Source organism: Salvelinus namaycush, chromosome 25 (genome assembly GCF_016432855.1).
Source record: "Salvelinus namaycush isolate Seneca chromosome 25, SaNama_1.0, whole genome shotgun sequence".
Classification (NCBI taxonomy): domain Eukaryota; kingdom Metazoa; phylum Chordata; class Actinopteri; order Salmoniformes; family Salmonidae; genus Salvelinus; species Salvelinus namaycush.
Genome location: NC_052331.1, coordinates 15,992,887 through 16,010,055, shown reverse-complemented (window position 1 = coordinate 16,010,055; position 17,169 = coordinate 15,992,887). Strand labels below are relative to the sequence as shown.

General features: G+C 45.5%; 1 protein-coding gene across 1 annotated transcript in view; it reads left to right on the top strand.

Annotated features, from left to right (window-relative positions):
- LOC120020297 (PH domain leucine-rich repeat protein phosphatase 1-like) overlaps nucleotides 1-16,261 on the top strand; it is a 78,425-nt gene extending 62,164 nt beyond the window's left edge. Inside the window, exons 6-17 of the mRNA XM_038963862.1 lie at nucleotides 526-753; nucleotides 2,390-2,592; nucleotides 3,062-3,122; nucleotides 3,256-3,351; nucleotides 7,797-7,952; nucleotides 8,276-8,476; nucleotides 8,603-8,765; nucleotides 8,877-9,007; nucleotides 9,143-9,256; nucleotides 9,592-9,786; nucleotides 9,885-10,113; nucleotides 13,724-16,261. Of these exons, the coding sequence (XP_038819790.1) occupies nucleotides 526-753; nucleotides 2,390-2,592; nucleotides 3,062-3,122; nucleotides 3,256-3,351; nucleotides 7,797-7,952; nucleotides 8,276-8,476; nucleotides 8,603-8,765; nucleotides 8,877-9,007; nucleotides 9,143-9,256; nucleotides 9,592-9,786; nucleotides 9,885-10,113; nucleotides 13,724-15,010 (3,064 nt within the window). The 3' untranslated portion in view covers nucleotides 15,011-16,261. The remainder of the gene's footprint in view (nucleotides 1-525; nucleotides 754-2,389; nucleotides 2,593-3,061; nucleotides 3,123-3,255; nucleotides 3,352-7,796; nucleotides 7,953-8,275; nucleotides 8,477-8,602; nucleotides 8,766-8,876; nucleotides 9,008-9,142; nucleotides 9,257-9,591; nucleotides 9,787-9,884; nucleotides 10,114-13,723) is intronic.
- The last annotated feature ends 908 nt before the right edge of the window (nucleotides 16,262-17,169 follow it).

Below are 17,169 nucleotides of genomic sequence, written 5' to 3'. Positions count from 1 at the left end.
GAAATATCATAGATATATTAAATATGTTTAACATTTCAGATGATCGTCTGACGATCTGATGGTAACCTGAAGTGAATGCAGACTGAGCTGATAGGGAAACTGATAGTAGTTCACGTGGGGTGATACTTTAGGACGGGAGAGAGACGCTGTGATGAGGTGATGTCTGCTTCCTCGCAGCAGCTGAGCACCTCTCCTCTCCTCTAATGGAAGGATCTGGAATGCAGCCTGTGAATTCCTCAGTATGCCCACTGAGCCTCAATGCTACTACTGCCACCTCCTGGTTGTAGAGGGAAAGACCTTAGTATCAGAATGTGGAGAATGACATCGTTGAAAAAGGGACTCGGCTGTTTGTAATGTAGCTCTTTTGATTGTACTTGATCACCACGCATTAGACAGGGATTCTTAAAATAACAGGGAAATATCAGCGTGTTTTTTCACACAAAGTTAAGATGCTGTCTTCTCACATCATGCTCACCCTCCTCTCTCTCCCTCTATTTCTCTCCCTCTCTCTCTCTCTCTCTTCAGCCTGCAGACGTTTCTCCTAGACGGTAACTGTCTGAGTGAGTTACCCAGTGAGCTGGGCTCACTCCAGAGACTGGGCTACCTGGGCCTGTCCTTCAACCAGTTTACCCACGTGCCCCAGGTGCTAGAGCGTCTGGTGTCCATGGAGAGGCTGTGTATGGCTGGCAATAGCCTGGACACGCTGGTGCTGCAGAGCTTCAGACTGCTCCGAGTCAAACACGTCGACCTACGGTACGCAGAGAGACAGATATAGATAGACAGATAGATAGACGGACGGACAGACAGAGGAACGGGCAGACAAGCTCGATTCAGATCCTATCTAGAGCTCGTGATAAAGAAACATTTTGTAATCCAGTCAGAGTGTCCTCATTACAAGCAGACGTCAAGCTTTGCACCCAGGCCAAAACATTGGGTGTCCCATTTTTTTCCCATTGCATGTACAGTAATGGCAGATGCATGCAACTCGTTCACCCAATGAACGCCATGCGTGTTTTGTCCATTCTTATGATCTGAACACAGTCTACACCTAGCCGTAATCATGTCTAAACACCTGGCGGGAAACATTCAATCTCACTGATGTTGGTCACAATCCAATCACAGAATGTTTATAATCCAGCGCATGTGTAGACACATGGGTATTGCCGGCCGGACACGTTTGACTGGACTTATCTCTCGATTGCAAAACTCAAACAGTGAGAGGAAACTACACTAAACTGTATGGAACAGAACCAGGCTGAACAGAAAGTCGGCAGGGAACAGAACCAGGCTGAACAGAAAGTCGGCAAGGAAGACAACCAGGCTAAACAGAGAAAAAGAGTGGAACCGAACCAGGCTAAACAGAGTCAGCCTGGAACAGAACCAGGCTAAACAGAGTCAGCATGGAACAGAACCAGGCTAAACAGAGTCAGCATGGAACAGAACCAGGCTAAACAGAGTCAGCATGGAACAGAACCAGGCTAAACAGAGTCAGCATGGAACAGAACCGGGCTAAACAGAATCAGCATGGAAAGTCACGTAATCATTACTAGACCGATGTTCTCCCTGCCTGGAAAAGAGCAGGCTTTGAGTGACTTAGCATTATTTGTCTAGTTAATACATCACTCCTGTCACGACGATGGGACATTCACTGAAGTGCCTCTGTGTCATGTTGTGAAGCCCAGGACCAAAGATCACACGTGATTGTAGCTAGAGATGAATATGGAGTGGTCTGTTCTTTTTGTCGGTCGGTGCGGCTTTTTCCAGTCTTTTACAGAAATATGTAGAAATGTGTTGAGTGTCAGGTCATTTGGCACGTAAAGCTGTTAATGAGTAACCCCGATGGTGCATACCCAGAGACAGGGCCGTTGAGGTCAGATTTCAAGTATAGCAGAGGAGACCTCAGTACATTTATTTGGTCACACATATGAGATATCAGACCATCTCTTATTTGTTATTTATTGAACCTTTATTTAACTAGGCAAGTCAGTTGAGAACAAATTATTATTTACAATGACGGCCTGCACTAGCCAAACCCAGATGTCGCTGGGCCAATTGTGTGCCGCCCTATGGGACTCCCAATCACGGCCAAATGTGATACAGCCTGGATTCGAACCAGGGACTGTAGTGTTGCCTCTTGCATTGAGATACAGTGCCTTAGACCACCGTGCCACTCGGGAAGGACTGTAGATATTGAATCAATGTGTTCGCTTCAAGTAAAATCAGATTTGATTTCAAAATCCCCTTAGTTGACAACCCCCCCCCCCCAAAAAAAATAATTCAATCCATACAGACATTGATCTTGATCTGATGAGGGTTAATTAGGCTACGGCCCATACTGCCAACTGTCCAATTATGCATGGCCTCTAACATTTGCCCTCTGTGCCATCAGGCTGAATAAGATCCGGGTGGTGGTTCCAGACGAGCCAGACCTGCTGAGACACGTGACCCAGCTGGATGTGCGTGACAACGGGCTGGAGGAGCTGGATGCCTCCCTGTTCCCACGCCTGGAAGTCCTCCACTGTGAGAGGAACCACATCGCCACCCTCAAGGTCAAGGGCTCCATGCTCAAGGCCGTCTACGCACAGAACAACGGTAGGTCTGCGTCCCCAGTTAGAGTCCATCGGTGCCTGCTGTGCTTGTAAGGACGTAGGAGGGTGACGTTGCCCCTAGACGCTGATCTTGGGTCAGTTTTGCGTTTTTCACACTAACGGTTAAGGCTGAGATCCGCGATAGGTGAAACAAATGCCACTGGCCGCCCCAGGTGAATTGGTTATTCTTTTTGTTTTGAGGAAATGAGCATCCAGCGTCGTTGTAAAGACATATAACTGCTGTTCTATTGCACATGCAGGGAGAAAAAACAGCATTCGCTGTTACAAGTAACGTCTTTGTTGTTGTAATATCGCAAAACGGACGTGGGGAGAGCCTACTGCGTGTGGAATTCCTCCTCTATTGCCAGTGTCATTCTCAGTCTCTGTCACCACCTAGCTACAGCGTCTGCTTCCATTCGTCACGTCACACCCCGTCGGTGGTTTAATGCTCTCTAATGTGTTCTCTTCTATAGAGCTACGGGAGCTGGAGGTCAGCCCAGTGCCCTCCACCCTCACCTACATGGACATCTCCAGGTGAGGCCAACAACTTCCCTTCATCACTCAACATTGCAGAAAATACTGTGCGGACACTCTAAAACGTAGCATACTCACAAAGCCTCTTCAAACCTGGCCTCTCCTCTCTGCCTCTCCCTCTCTCTCTCTGTAGGAATCGTATGGAGGCTGTCCCAGAGTGGCTGTGTGAGATTAAGAAACTAGAAGTTCTGGACATTAGCCACAACCTCGTTACTGAGCTCCCAGCACGGTCAGTTTTTCTTGCTCTCTCGCTCTCTCTTGCTCTCTCTCAATTCAATTCAAAAGGCTTTATTGGCATGGGAAGCATTGCCAAATGTAAATCTCTCTCTCTATCTAACGCCAGTCTCTCTCTCTATCATCTCTATCTACGGTCTCTCTCTCTCTCTATCTACGGTCTCTCTCTATCTACAGTCTCTATCTACGGTCTCTCTCTCTATCTACGGTCTCTCTCTCTATCTACAGTCTCTATCTACGGTCTCTCTCTCTCTTTATCTACGGTCTCCCTGTCTATCTATCTCTAGCTACGATCAGTCTACTCCCAATGGCTCAATACTTTTTCAACCAGGAAAAGCCCATTGAGACCCAGAGTCTCTTTTTCAAAGGAGATCTGGCCAAGAAGGCAGCGACCATACATACATTACAGAATGAAAACATAGAACAATACAGTAGAATACAACAACATGATCCAGCCTAAAAAAAAGCATTTACACTCCTGTAACAGAGTCTCCCATCAAAATGTTAATTCATTCAGTGTCACTAACATATCTAGATGAAGCATGAGTTGTAGACTATTCCATGCCTCTGGTGCACAAAACGAGAAGGCAGTCTTGCCTAATACTGTGAATGTCCTGGGGACTTTAAGTAGCAACCACCTAGCAGACCGGGTATGGTAACTGCTGGTGGTGAAGGAGACCAGTCTACAGAGGTAAAGAGGGAGTTTACCCAAAAGGGCTTTGTAGATGAACACATACAAATGTAGCTTTCTGCGCATATAAAGTGAGGTTCAACCTACCATTTGATACAAGGTGCAATGGAGGGTGAGTGACTTGGCATTTGTAATAAAGTGCAAGGATGCATGATAAACAGAGTCCAGTCTCTGTAAGACGGAGGAGGTTGCATGCATATACAACAAGTCACCATAATCAATTACAGAGAGAAAAGTGGCCTGAACAAGCTTCTTTCTAGCCATAAGCGGGAAGCAAGCCTTAATACGAAAATGAAAACCCAATTTCAATTTAAGCTTCCTCTCAAGATTGTCCACATGAACTTTAAAGGACAACTTGTCATCCAACCATATACCTAGGTATTTGTAGGATGACACTTTTTCAATGGATAAGCCACCAGATGTGACACCGCTAACCTTCTCTGGTAAAGGTCATGCATTTTGTTTTTTGTAGATTCAAGACCAGTTTGAGACCATAAAGGGAGGCCTGCTGTGACTGAAAAGCAGTCTGGAGCTCTTCAACAGCCTGAAACAGAGAGGGAGCACATGAATATATGACTGTAGCATCTGCATATAGATGTAACTTTGCTGATTGCATCCCATTTCCCAAATCATTAATAAAGAATTGAGAACAACACAGGAGCTACAATGGAACCCTGGGGCACACCTCTATTAATCTCAAGAAAGCTAGACTTGTGATTGTCAGTATATACACATTGTGTTCTGTCAGAAAGATAGTTCCTAAACCAATTTACTTCCCCTTCACTGAGACCAATGTTACTGAGTCTAGTTAGCAACAATTCATGGTCAACTGAATCAAATTCCTTTGATGAATCAACAAACAGAGCAGCACAATGTGGCTTTTTATCAAGTGCATTAATGATGTTGTTTGCCACTGCCATAGCTGCAGTTGTGGTGCTGTGCCCCGATCTAAAGCCAGACTGAACCCCGCTCAGTATGTTCTTTTCAATTAAGATGTTTTTTTAACTGTGAGTTCACTAGGGATTCATAGAATTTGGCCAGGACAGGGAGTTTGGAGATAGAACAATAGTTATTAGCATCTGAGGGATCTCCACCCTTTAGCAGTGGGAGGACATAAGCTGATTTCCAAATGCTGGGTATTGAATTGGTCAAGAGACTCAAGTTGAAAATGTGAGCCACAGGTTCAGTAATAATACCAGCTGCTATCTTTAAGAGGTAGGGGGTCCAGGTTGTCTGGACCTGCAGACTTTTTAGTGTCTATGGCCTTTGGTACTTTATAGACCTCAGGATAAGAAACAGGCTCCAAGTTAAAATGGTTGACATAAGGGCCTATATCATAGTTGACTGTAACAGAGCTTACACTAGAGGCCTGGACCCCACAATTATTAATAACTGAACCAGCAGATATGAAGTGTTTGTTAAAAACTCCTACAATATCTGCTTCATCCTTCACTTCATTAGAATCCATCATTAAATGGTCAGGAGGCCAGAGGAGACATTAGAACCTGACACTGATTTGATCAGTGTCCAGAACTTGGTAGAGTTGTTTATGTTCTCTGCGACTGCATTTAAATAGTAATCTGATTTGGACTTCCTGATCAATCCTGTGCATTTGGTTCTTAGCGCTCTGAAGGAGGCCCAGTCAACAGGAGCATTTGTATGCCTAGCTTGAGCCCAAGATACATTTCTCTTTCTAATTAATTGTCACGTGTGCTCCCTCTCCGGGCCTCTAGTCACCAGGCTGCTGATTATTGCGCACACCTTACCCCATCTTCACGCGCGTCAGCGCCTAATGACAATCACCTGGACTCCATCGCCTCCTTGATTACCTGCCCTGTTTATGTCACTCCCTTTGGTTCCTTCCCCAGGTGGTATTGTTTCCGTTTCTTGTCTGTGTGCTGTTAGTGTTTCTTGTTTTGTGTTATGTTCTGTTTATGTATTAAATATTCACTCCCTGTACTTGCTGCGCCGACTCTCAGCCCACATCGTTATATGAATTCCGCAAAGTTATCAGGAAACCAGGAATTGTCCCTTCCACTGATTTTGAATTTCTTCACAGGGGCATGCTTAGTCCCAGGCAGTGTCAACATGGGGAAACAGACTTACTCTGTCTATATTATGGTACAGATCATGTAAGAACACCTTCTCATCAAACTGTCTAAAATATCTTTTAAAAATATAACGTTGTTTGGCTTGGGTCATTTTTGTATTTCTAACACAAGCGACTGCACAGTGATCACTGACATCATCACAGAATATCCCAGTCCATGTGTGTTTGCGAGGGGTATTCGTTAGAAGAATGTCCAACAGGATACTGTACAATCCCGCTCTGTATTCTCCAAATGGCTCTTTCTCAATACTCTAAAATAGCCTGTTGTTGTCTCCTTTCCTTCGTAACCACTGATAATTCGAAAGACTGGATGGGTTTTCACCATGTGTATTCCAGCTCTCATGTCCTGCCAGATCAGTGATCATGGAGGGAAGGACACAAGGAATGGAAAAAAGGAAGCTAGTTTGGACTGTTGAGACGCAGCCAGTAGTCTCATTTAGTCCCTCTGGACACTTCATCTTATGCCTGTGTGCCCTGCACATGGACAGTCTTCTATCCCCAACTAAGCGCCATGAATCAACCAGATCCTCATGAATCAACCAGATCATCATGAATCAACCAGATCATCATGAATCACCATCCCATCCTTTCTCTTTTTATATCCCCCTCTAGTTCACTTCAGATGCTCCTTCCTTCCTTCTGTCTTTCTCACTGTATTATTCTCGCTCCCTTTCTCTCTTTTGCTCCCTCTCTCTCTCTCTCTCTCTCTCTCTCTCTTTCTTGCTCTCGCCCCACTCTTTCTTTCTCTTTCTCACGCCCTCTCTCTCTCGCTCCATCTCGCTCCTTCTCTCTCTCTCTCGTTCCCTCTCCCTCTCTCTCTCGCTCTATCCCCTATCTCCCTCTGCAGATCTATATTTTACTCAGGAAGTGTCAGAATGACGAATCTTAGCTGCAGGCTCCACTAGAGGTGCCGATATGTTCTGTTTTCATGTCTTCATCCCTTCCCCACCCCCATCCCATGCCTTCTGTTACGACCCAGTTTAGACGCACATCACGCGCACGAAAACGCATGCACACACCACCCCAGCAGACCAGCTGCACTGTGACAGTGTGTCTGTGTGTCTTTGTAAGCACAGAAGGTCTTTTATCGGCGTTAAGCACAAGCCACAAGTCGGTTTAACGCCAATTCCCTAAACGTATGTGTCTTCTTTCTGAAGATTTATCGGTGCATCTTTTACAAGCATACTTTCCTTGTCTCCACGCCTTTGTCTTTACTGATCTGAACACACAGACTAAGTGAAGGTAATATGAAGGCATTTTCTTTACATTTACATTTAAGTCATTTAGCAGACGCTCTTATCCAGAGCGACTTACAAATTGGAAAGTTCATACATATTCATCCTGGTCCCCCCGTGGGGAATGAACCCACAACCCTGGCGTTGCAAGCGCCATGCTCTACCAACTGAGCCACACGGGACCACAAGGTGTCTTTCACCTGTCCCGCTCTTAACTTCTTTGTCAGTACAGTTGGAGAGAAGGAGAAGAGGCGAGGAAGCCACTTGAGACAATTGAGATGCAGCCCCTGTTTCTCTCCCTGTCTTACTCTGACCATTGAGATGCAGCCCATGTCCCACCCATTGCGACTGCGATGTTGTTACTGGTTTGACACTGACGTCTCTCCACTCCCCCCTACTGGCAGGTTGCTGTGTAGCAGCAGTCTGAGGAAGCTGAGTGCAGGACACAACCACCTGCAGAAGCTGCCTGAGAGAGTAGAGCGCCCATTACTGGAGGTGTTGGACGTACAACACAACCAGCTGGCAGAGCTGCCCTGCAACCTCTTCCTCAAATCTGACAGGTAACACAACATTATGAACATATATTACATATAGGCTGGTAAACATACAATGAATATGATTACATGGTAGTGAATGAAACTCGGTGTGAATAAAAGTAAATGAATGATATGCCTGTAGTGTTGAGATAAAGTACAATCTGTGTTGTTTGTATCAATATAACAGCATGATGACAATGGGTGTCCTTTAGTTATTACCCCAGTTATTTACTAGTTAATCTAAGTTATTACACCTGTTAATACAAGTTATTACATGCTATTACTATCGCTGCTAAAGTATGTCTAATGGTTGAAAGACTGACATTCGAGCTCACTTCCTGTTTCAGTTTACGGTGCCTGAATGCCTCAGCCAATAAGCTGGAGCACCTGCCTCCCTCCAGCCTATCAGAGGAGAGCAACAGCGTCCTACAGGAACTGTACCTCACCAACAACCGTCTGACTGATAAGTGTGTTCCCTTACTGACGGGACACACACACCTCAGAGTACTACACATGGCCTACAACTACCTGCACACCTTCCCTGCCAGGTGAGTGGATGTAGGCTACATCACACACACACACACCAAATAACTGCTTCTTTGTCTACCTCACAATACAGTTCACTGTCTCTTATACATACATACTCACTGACTCTCCCTTTTCCTTCACTGTAGTAAAATGGCCAAGCTGGAGGAGCTGGAGGAGCTGGACCTGAGTGGGAACAGGCTGAAGACGGTGCCCACCACCATCATGAACCTCAGACGCATGCACACACTCATCGCCCACTCCAACACCATAGAGGTCTTCCCCGAGGTCATGCAGCTTATGGAGATGAAGGTAAGTGTGTCGCGCATGCATATGCATGTGTGTGCGTGTGTGGATGCGTGTGTGTATGTGGATGCGTGTGTGTGTGTGTGTGTGTGTTAACCCTCTCCTGTCTCTGCTCAGTGTGTAGATCTGAGCTGTAATGAGCTGAGTGAGATCAGCCTGCCTGAGAACCTGCCTCCTAAACTCCAGGAGCTGGACCTGACAGGCAACCCTCGCCTCAACCTGGACCACAACACCCTGGAACATCTCAAGTAAGTCTTCTATTAGTGTAGACAAGTTGTGATTTAAAGATGGAATCAAATTGAATTCTTTATTTGTTTGTCTGTGTATCTGTATTCCTGCACTGTGATCGTTTTGATAAGTTTCCTCTCTCCTCTTCGTTGCAGTAACATCCGCTGTTTCCGCATCGACCCGCCCCCGACCTTCTCAGCCAATGAGGCGTCGGGTGGGCCGGCTGTGTGGAGTCATGGTTACACAGAGGCCTCGGGCGTCAAGAACAAGTGAGTAACGCACTACGCTACACTACACTACAGGATACAGCCACATCATGTGTGAATCAAATGGACCACCATGGGAGAGCTTTCAAAACACTAGCAAAGTTACCATGGTGACTGAGACGAATACATCAGTCAGTGAGGTCAATGGGGGGTGGGCAGTAGAGATAGTCTGGGTGGGTGTATGCACACGTCCATCTGTCCGTGTGTGTGACACATGTGAGAGAGAGATGCAGTGCTGTGGAGCTACAGTATGTGTTAAACTCTTAACATCCTCGAGGGCATATCATTAACATTTTGCGTGTCTGTGTTTTTGTGCGTGTGTGTGTGTGTGTTTCCAGGCTGTGTGTGGCCGCCCTGTCGGTGAACAGTTTCTGTGGGAGTCGTGAGGCCCTGTATGGGGTGTTTGATGGAGACAAGAACGTGGAAGTGCCATACCTGCTGCAGTGTACCATGAACGACGTGCTGGCCGAAGAGCTACACAAGACCAAGAGTGAAGAAGAACATATGACCAACACTTTCCTCGTCATGCAGAGGTATGTATGGAACACACACAGAGAGAGAGTCAGACACCTTCACATTTAAACAGTATCAGATAGTCAACCTTCTCCTTTTCTCTCTGTCTGTGCCACAGGAAACTGGGTACGGCAGGGCAGAAGCTGGGTGGCTCGGCAGCCCTGTGCCACATCAGACACGACCCCACCAACCCAGGCGGCTGCTTCACCCTCACCGCTGCCAACGTAGGCAAGTGCCAGGCCATCCTGTGTCGCGACGGCAAACCACTGCCCCTCTCCCTGCTGCACAACGTAGGCCTGGAGGAAGAGTACCGACGCATCAGACAACACAACGCCATCATCACTGAGGTACACAGGGAGGGGGGTGTGGAGGTTGAGTATTATGCGTGTTGTGTGGGGGTGTGTAAGAGGCTGTTCATTTAAATGAAATAGTACTGATATTATAGCTTGTGATGCACATCAATTCCATTTCACTTTAAATTCTATAACCCCCAAGGTTATGCAGGGCTCCACATCCAGGTACATTTTCCAGTGTCACACTAGGCCAGTAGCAACAGAAAGCTACTTGCCCCCAATGAAAGAAATACTGGCCCGGGTCAAGATCTAACAGTAAAGCGAATGATGCGTACATCATTTCAATTAGCAAGTGATTTTATATTTCATTTGAGCTGGGCAAGAAACCTATACTATACATGGTTCATACAGACATGATTTTTTCAAGCACTTAACTGTAATTTTCAAGGACCTGCATTGTATATTTAATTGTTGTAATAGACTATAGAAAAAAACAAACCATTACCATAAAACATTTTGAATAGGCCTTCCATTTAATAGGCCTTCCCTTTAATAGGCTTTCCCATTGGCATTATGCATTGCCATTGATATTATTTTTACATTCTAAAATATCTCAGAATAATGTGGGCATTGCCTGACTAAATACACTGCATGCACCGTTAGTCCCCGGTGCATGCTAGTGAAGTCTGTCCAGGTGGTAGCTAGTCAGTCTAGCCAGTTGAGATGTTGTGTTGCCCATAATAAGCACACATGGTTCTTTAACTGAAATGTCGGGAAACAAACAAAAGCGTTCATAAAAACGAATCAGAAATGAAATCACAGAATAATTATATTGCAGCTGTAGAACCTCTAAATCGGCTCACCTACCACAACGTCAAGGACTTTTCAAGGACCAAATGCCTGATTTCATCCATTGCATGATGACTGATTTACGCATCGCAAATATTGAACCAAGACTTCTGGTTTGTATAGCCATTCTTTTACTGCTAGATATCATAACTTGGAACATCTTTCCTACCCAGTGGTGATGTAAATCTTGGTATGGCAAACTAAAAATATATATTTTTGATGCATGCCAGCAAAGCCACTACACAACAAAATACACTAAACAATACATTCATTGCACTATAACGGTGACAAACGGTGCCCACAAACTGTTATGGCCTACATAAAGCTGTCCCAACAGCAGAGCTTTCTTTTCAGCATCGTGGAGTGAATCCTTACCACCTCTACACCTGGCTATCAGAGGAGCCTTGTCTGCCAGCGAAACAGTTAATTCAGCCTCAAGCAGACAATGAAAGCGCTTACAATATTCAATGATTACATTTCTCTAAAACAGGCTATAGGCTACAGGTGCACCACCAAGTCAGAACAGTAGGCTAAATTATGAGGGTGGAAAGTGACCAAATTATTAGGGTGAGGCACATGGGCTGCTAACAGCTTATTACACAACATATACATTACTTTCTTGGCTACAGTATACATATCTCTCTTGCATATTACATAATTTACACAGCAGCATACAAGACATTTTTGGACTCACCTTGTTGTGCTGTGCTCACTTGAACAGGAAGGTGGCGCGGCGTTCCTTCTTTTGCGCTCTGGAAAAAGGTCAGAGTTCCCGACTTGGAATTCCGAGTTGGATGACCATTCAAAATGATTGTCTGTGTTCTCCCAGTCGTAGATAGTTCCCAGTTCTCTTGAACTCACTGAAGTCTGAGATTTCCCAGTTCCAAGTTTCCAGTTGTTTTGAACGCAGCAGAAGTCCTGCTGGATTGACAGCATGGCCAATGTATTCAAACGTTAACAATTGGATACCACGAAATTGTGGCGAAAAAGGAGGTAAAACAGTTTAAAAGTATAAACATTTACATTCAACACCATGGGCGAGAAGTTACGATCTTGTCTCATCACTGCAGCGCCACTACGGACTCTGCGAAGGTCGAGAGCCAAGCCGCACTGCTTCTTGACACATTGCTCGCTTAACCTGGAAGCCAGCAGCACAAATGTGTCAGAGGAAACACCGTCGAACTGACAACCAAAGTCAGCTTGCAGGCGCCCGGCTCCCCACAAGGAGTCGCTAGAGTACAATGAGACAAGGAAATCCCTTCCGGCCAAACCCTCCCCTAACCCGGACGACACTCGGCCAATTGTGCGCCATCGGCCGTCCAATGGGTCTCCCAGTCACGGCGGGCTGTGACACAGCCTGGGATTGAACCCGAGGCTGCTGTCGCGCCTCAGCACTCATTGTTGAATTTGCGATTTCCAACTTGTTGTGTAATGTTTATGTCCAATGGCCAATGAGCACTGATACGTTTTATCTATAATTTTTCAAGGATTGAAAAGGATTTGCCAGTAGATTGTCAACTTGATTCATGATGATGACTGCTAGCTAAGCAACTGTAGATATAACGTGATTTGACATCATCTTATCTGTGGCCAATGACCTTGAGCCTTCTTGGATGGGCACTTCTAATGTAAGTCTATGGCAGCACCCAAGGGACATGAATTTTCAAGCTCTACCAGTAGATTTTTGTGTCCCCATGAGTGACAGAACATTAAGCCAATCACGGCACAACAAGACAACATTACCAACCCCTACGCTCTGTATTTTCTGCTGGCTACCCCTCCACCACAGAAAGAACTGAGCTAGGCTGAAACACCTGCGTTTTGGAGTGGCCTTACTCAAGAAAGCAAAAAAAAGACCATGTTTGTATGCAGCTTTATTAACTCAATGATTTATTTATTTGACATTGTTTGCAAACTGATATGTGACACATGCAAAACAGGCACACAAAAAACATGTATACAGTACCAGTCAAAAGTTTGGACACGCCTACTCATTCCAGGGTTTTTCTTTATTTCTACATTGTAAGTTCTACTTTGTAGAATAATAGTGAATACATCACTATTATTAGACATCACACTATGAAATAACACACATGGAATCATGTAGTAACCAAAAAACTGTTAAACAAATCAAAATATATTTTATATTTGAGATTCTTCAAAATAGCCACACTTTGCCTTGATGACAGCTTTGCACACTCTTGGCATTCTCTCAACCAGCTTCATGAGGTAGTCACCTGGAATGCATTTCATTTAACAGGTGTGCCTTGTTAGAAGTTAACTTGTGGAATTTCTTTCCTTCTTAATGTGTTTGAACCAATCAGTTGTGTTGTGACACGATAGGGGTGGTATACAGAAGATAGCCCTATTTGGTAAAATACCAAGTCCCTATTATGGCAAGAATAGCTCAAATAAGCAAAGACAAATGACAGTCCATCATTACTTTAACACATGAAGAACTTTGAACATTTCTTTTAGTCCAAATAATGTGCCTCTGTACGCCTATGTAGATATTCCATTAAAAATCAGCCGTTTCCAGCTACAATAGTCATTTACAACATTAACAATGTCTACACTGTATTTCTGATCAATTTGATGTTATTTTAATGGACAAAAAATGTGCTTTTCTTTCAAAAACAAGGACATTTCTAAGTGACCCCTAACTTTTGAACGGTAGTGTATGTGTTAGAAATACTAACTGCTCCCACTGTAAACATACTGTATGTGTATATGTTTCTCGGAGGGGTTGGGATAAAGCAGAAGACAAGTTTCTATTGAACAATAAAGTAATCATCTTCTTCCTCTACCCCTCTAGGACAACAAGGTAAATGGAGTGACAGACTCCACCCGCATCATGGGCTACTCCTTCCTGTACCCGGCGGTGATCCCACGGCCCTATGTCTCCAAGGTAACCCTCACGCCGCAGGACGAGTTCTTCATCCTGGGCAGCCGGGGCTTGTGGGATTCTCTGTCGCAGTCGGAGGCGGTGGAGGCTGTTCGTAACGTCCCAGACGGCCTGGCTGCAGCCAAGAAGCTGTGTACGCTGGCCCAGGGCTATGGCTGCACTGACAGTCTCTGTGCCGTGGTGGTCCAGCTTTCTGTGAGCGAGGACTGCTGCTCCTGCTGCTGCAGCGACGCACCCCAGCCGCCCCCCAGCCCCGGCCTGGGCGGCTACCCCTCCTCGGGGGGTTCGTCAATAAAGGAGCGGCCCTCAGGGGATGGCTCCCTCCCGGTCCCTCCGTCGTCTTGTAGCGAGATAAGCAGTGAGATCAGTACCAGTGAGATGAGCAGCGAGGTGGGATCCACAGCCTCCTCTGACGAGCCTCCCCAGAGCTCCCTGGTGCTGCTGCACGAACAGCCCCACCACCACCAGCTCCACCTGCACCACCAGGCCAACCAGCTCTCCCTCCAGGCCCAGCATGCCGCCCAACCCTGCCCATACCCTCACCCAGGCTCAGAGCTTCCTGCCCGGGGCTGCTGTGCACTCCACCCTGCCTGTCTGAGCGGCTCCTTCCAGAGGCAGCTGTCCAGTGCCACCTTCTCCAGCGCGCTGTCTGACAACGGGCTGGACAGTGAGGACGAGGAGCCCATCGCCGGGGTCTTCTCCAACGGGAGCAGAGTGGAGGTGGAGGCTGACATCCACTGCCTTAGGGCTGAGGCCTCTTCATCATCATCATCATCAGGATGGGAACGCCTGCTGGCCCTTCCTCCACCTCCTCCACCCTGCACCCCGGAACCACTGGAGGAAGGGGTGGAGCTGACCTTGGGGGAGGCGGAGACAAGGGAGCAGAGAGAGGAGGGCTGGTCAGTGGGGTCTGGCAGAAAGGGTGATGATGGGAAGACCCTGGGCAAGAGGAGGGGGAATGGCTCCGTGGCCCCTCAGGAGAAGAGCCACAACCTGATCGAGGTGGCAGCAGACGCCCCTTCTAAGAAGGGCGGAGGGTACTTCACAGCCCCCGCCCAGCCCGACCCGGATGACCAGTTCATCATCCCTCCAGAGCTGGAGGAGGAAGTCAAGGAGATCATGAAGCAGCATCAGCAGAAACAACAGAAAGCACCTAGCCCCGACCAGCCTGCAGACTACTACGACACACCCCTCTGAGCAGACACACCCCCTACTGCAGTCTACTACAACCCTCCACTATGTTCCTGCAGACTTCTAGGACACACCCCTGATAAATCCATACAGTGGATAGTCCCTACAGAGTCTGCAGACTAGCTGAGTAGCCTATGTGTCTGAAAAACAGCACCTTGTTGAGCAGTCAACAGACTACAAGCTCTCAACCCGTTCCTGAGACCACATCACTGGAGTACCATGCACTGTAACCTGCTCCGCCCCTTTCCCCAAAATGGCCTATAGGATAGGACATGCAAATGAGACCTTTAAGATAACCGAACCCTATAGGGTATCCTACTTATGGACACACCTTTTATGGTCCAAAGTAGTTCCATGACTACTCAGACTGTACGGGATGTTGTTTTTACATTAGACAACAAACCTCTGAGTACCAATGTAATCAACACTAGTCTCTCTGCAATAGGGTTAGCCTACCACAACACACAGTTAAAATGGATAATATGATTACATTTATTTTTTACTTACCATATCTTTTAATGTGAAGAAAATTAAGTCACTTTTTAAAAATGAAACACGGAGACACAATCTTATTATCAATGAAATACATTTGAATGGTACACACCAATATTAACACGCTTAACTTTTGTAGATAGGGCACTTAATGATACTGTATTCTTTCAGTAAATCCTGGCTCTTGGCCTGTAAAAAGGCATAGAAATTTGAAAGACTAACTCTTAGGAGTTGCATACTCTTTATGGTGACCTAGTCACTTTTACTAATCTTCTCTGAGAGAAATTGTGATTTTTTTCTCCAATGATTGTAAATAAGAGAAATGTATGCTGATGCTTTTAAAGGAACTGTGTACACATATGTCTGTGGATGGATTTAATGGTGTGGAGGGGGTGTGGGTCAGACCAGGTTTAGCCATTAATGAGAGCTCACCTTCCTTTCTCTCCTAGACATACATACAGAGATATGCTCAATGCTCAATGCACACACACACACACACACACACACTATTATACAATTCACAGTGGATCTTTTCTTTCAGTTCTGTCTTATATCTTGGTTAAGTCAGCAGTCCCGCTAGTGTGCTCACAACACACACACAGTAGAATACATACAAACAGTATTCCGTCCCACCTCCCTCCTAACTGTTATCATCAGCATGACTGTGTCCAGTTCAGTAATGCAAACAAATTCTATATACACATGGAAAGTAAACCACAAACGTTCCTGTCTTTGGTATAATAAATCTTACATTTGTGAATATAAGCTTCGTTTTTCTGGTGGTATTTGTATATTTTGGGGTCAAAATTCAAATTCTCTCTTTGTGTATTTGAAACGTGTGTGTCTAATATTTTCAATGTACAGCCCTTTTGTATTTTTCAGATGCAAATGTAACTGCAAAGGCCACACAATTTTAAGTTAATATAAACAAACAGAAATGCTGCTAGTAGCACTCAGACTTTACTATACACTTTTTTTGTATTTACATTTTACAACACATGACATATTATCAAGAAATGCAGGATAATAATCTCTTTAATGTTGCGTGCGTGGCTGTCGAACAGTTTGAGTACGTTTAAAATCACAGGTGTATGTGCACCTTATGACCAGAAGAGGTCGATATTGTCCAATATTTTTATTAGCACTACCTCAATGAAGCTCTTATTTAACTAGGCAAGTCAGTTAAGAACAAATTATTATTTACAATGACGGCCTACCAAAAGGCCTCCTGCGGGGACGGGGGCCTGGGATTAAAAATAAATACAATATAAATATAGGACAAAACACACATCACGACGAGAGACCTAAGACAACACAGTATGGTAGCAACACAACATGGTACAAATATTATTGGGCACAGACAACAGCACAAAAAGGTAGAGACACCAATACATCACGCAAAGCAGCCACAACTGTCAGTAAGCGTGTTCATGATTGAGTCTTTGAGATAAAACTGTCCAGATTTGAGTGTTTGTTGCAGTTCGTTCCAGTCGCTAGCTGCAGCGAACTGAAAAGAGGAGCGGCCCAGGGATGTTTGCTTTGTGGACCTTTAACAGAATGTGACTGGCAGAATGGGTGTTGTATGTGGAGGATGAAGGCTGCAGTAGATATCTCAGATAGGGGGGGAATGAGGCCTAAGAGGATTTTATAAATAAGCATCAACTAGTGGGTCT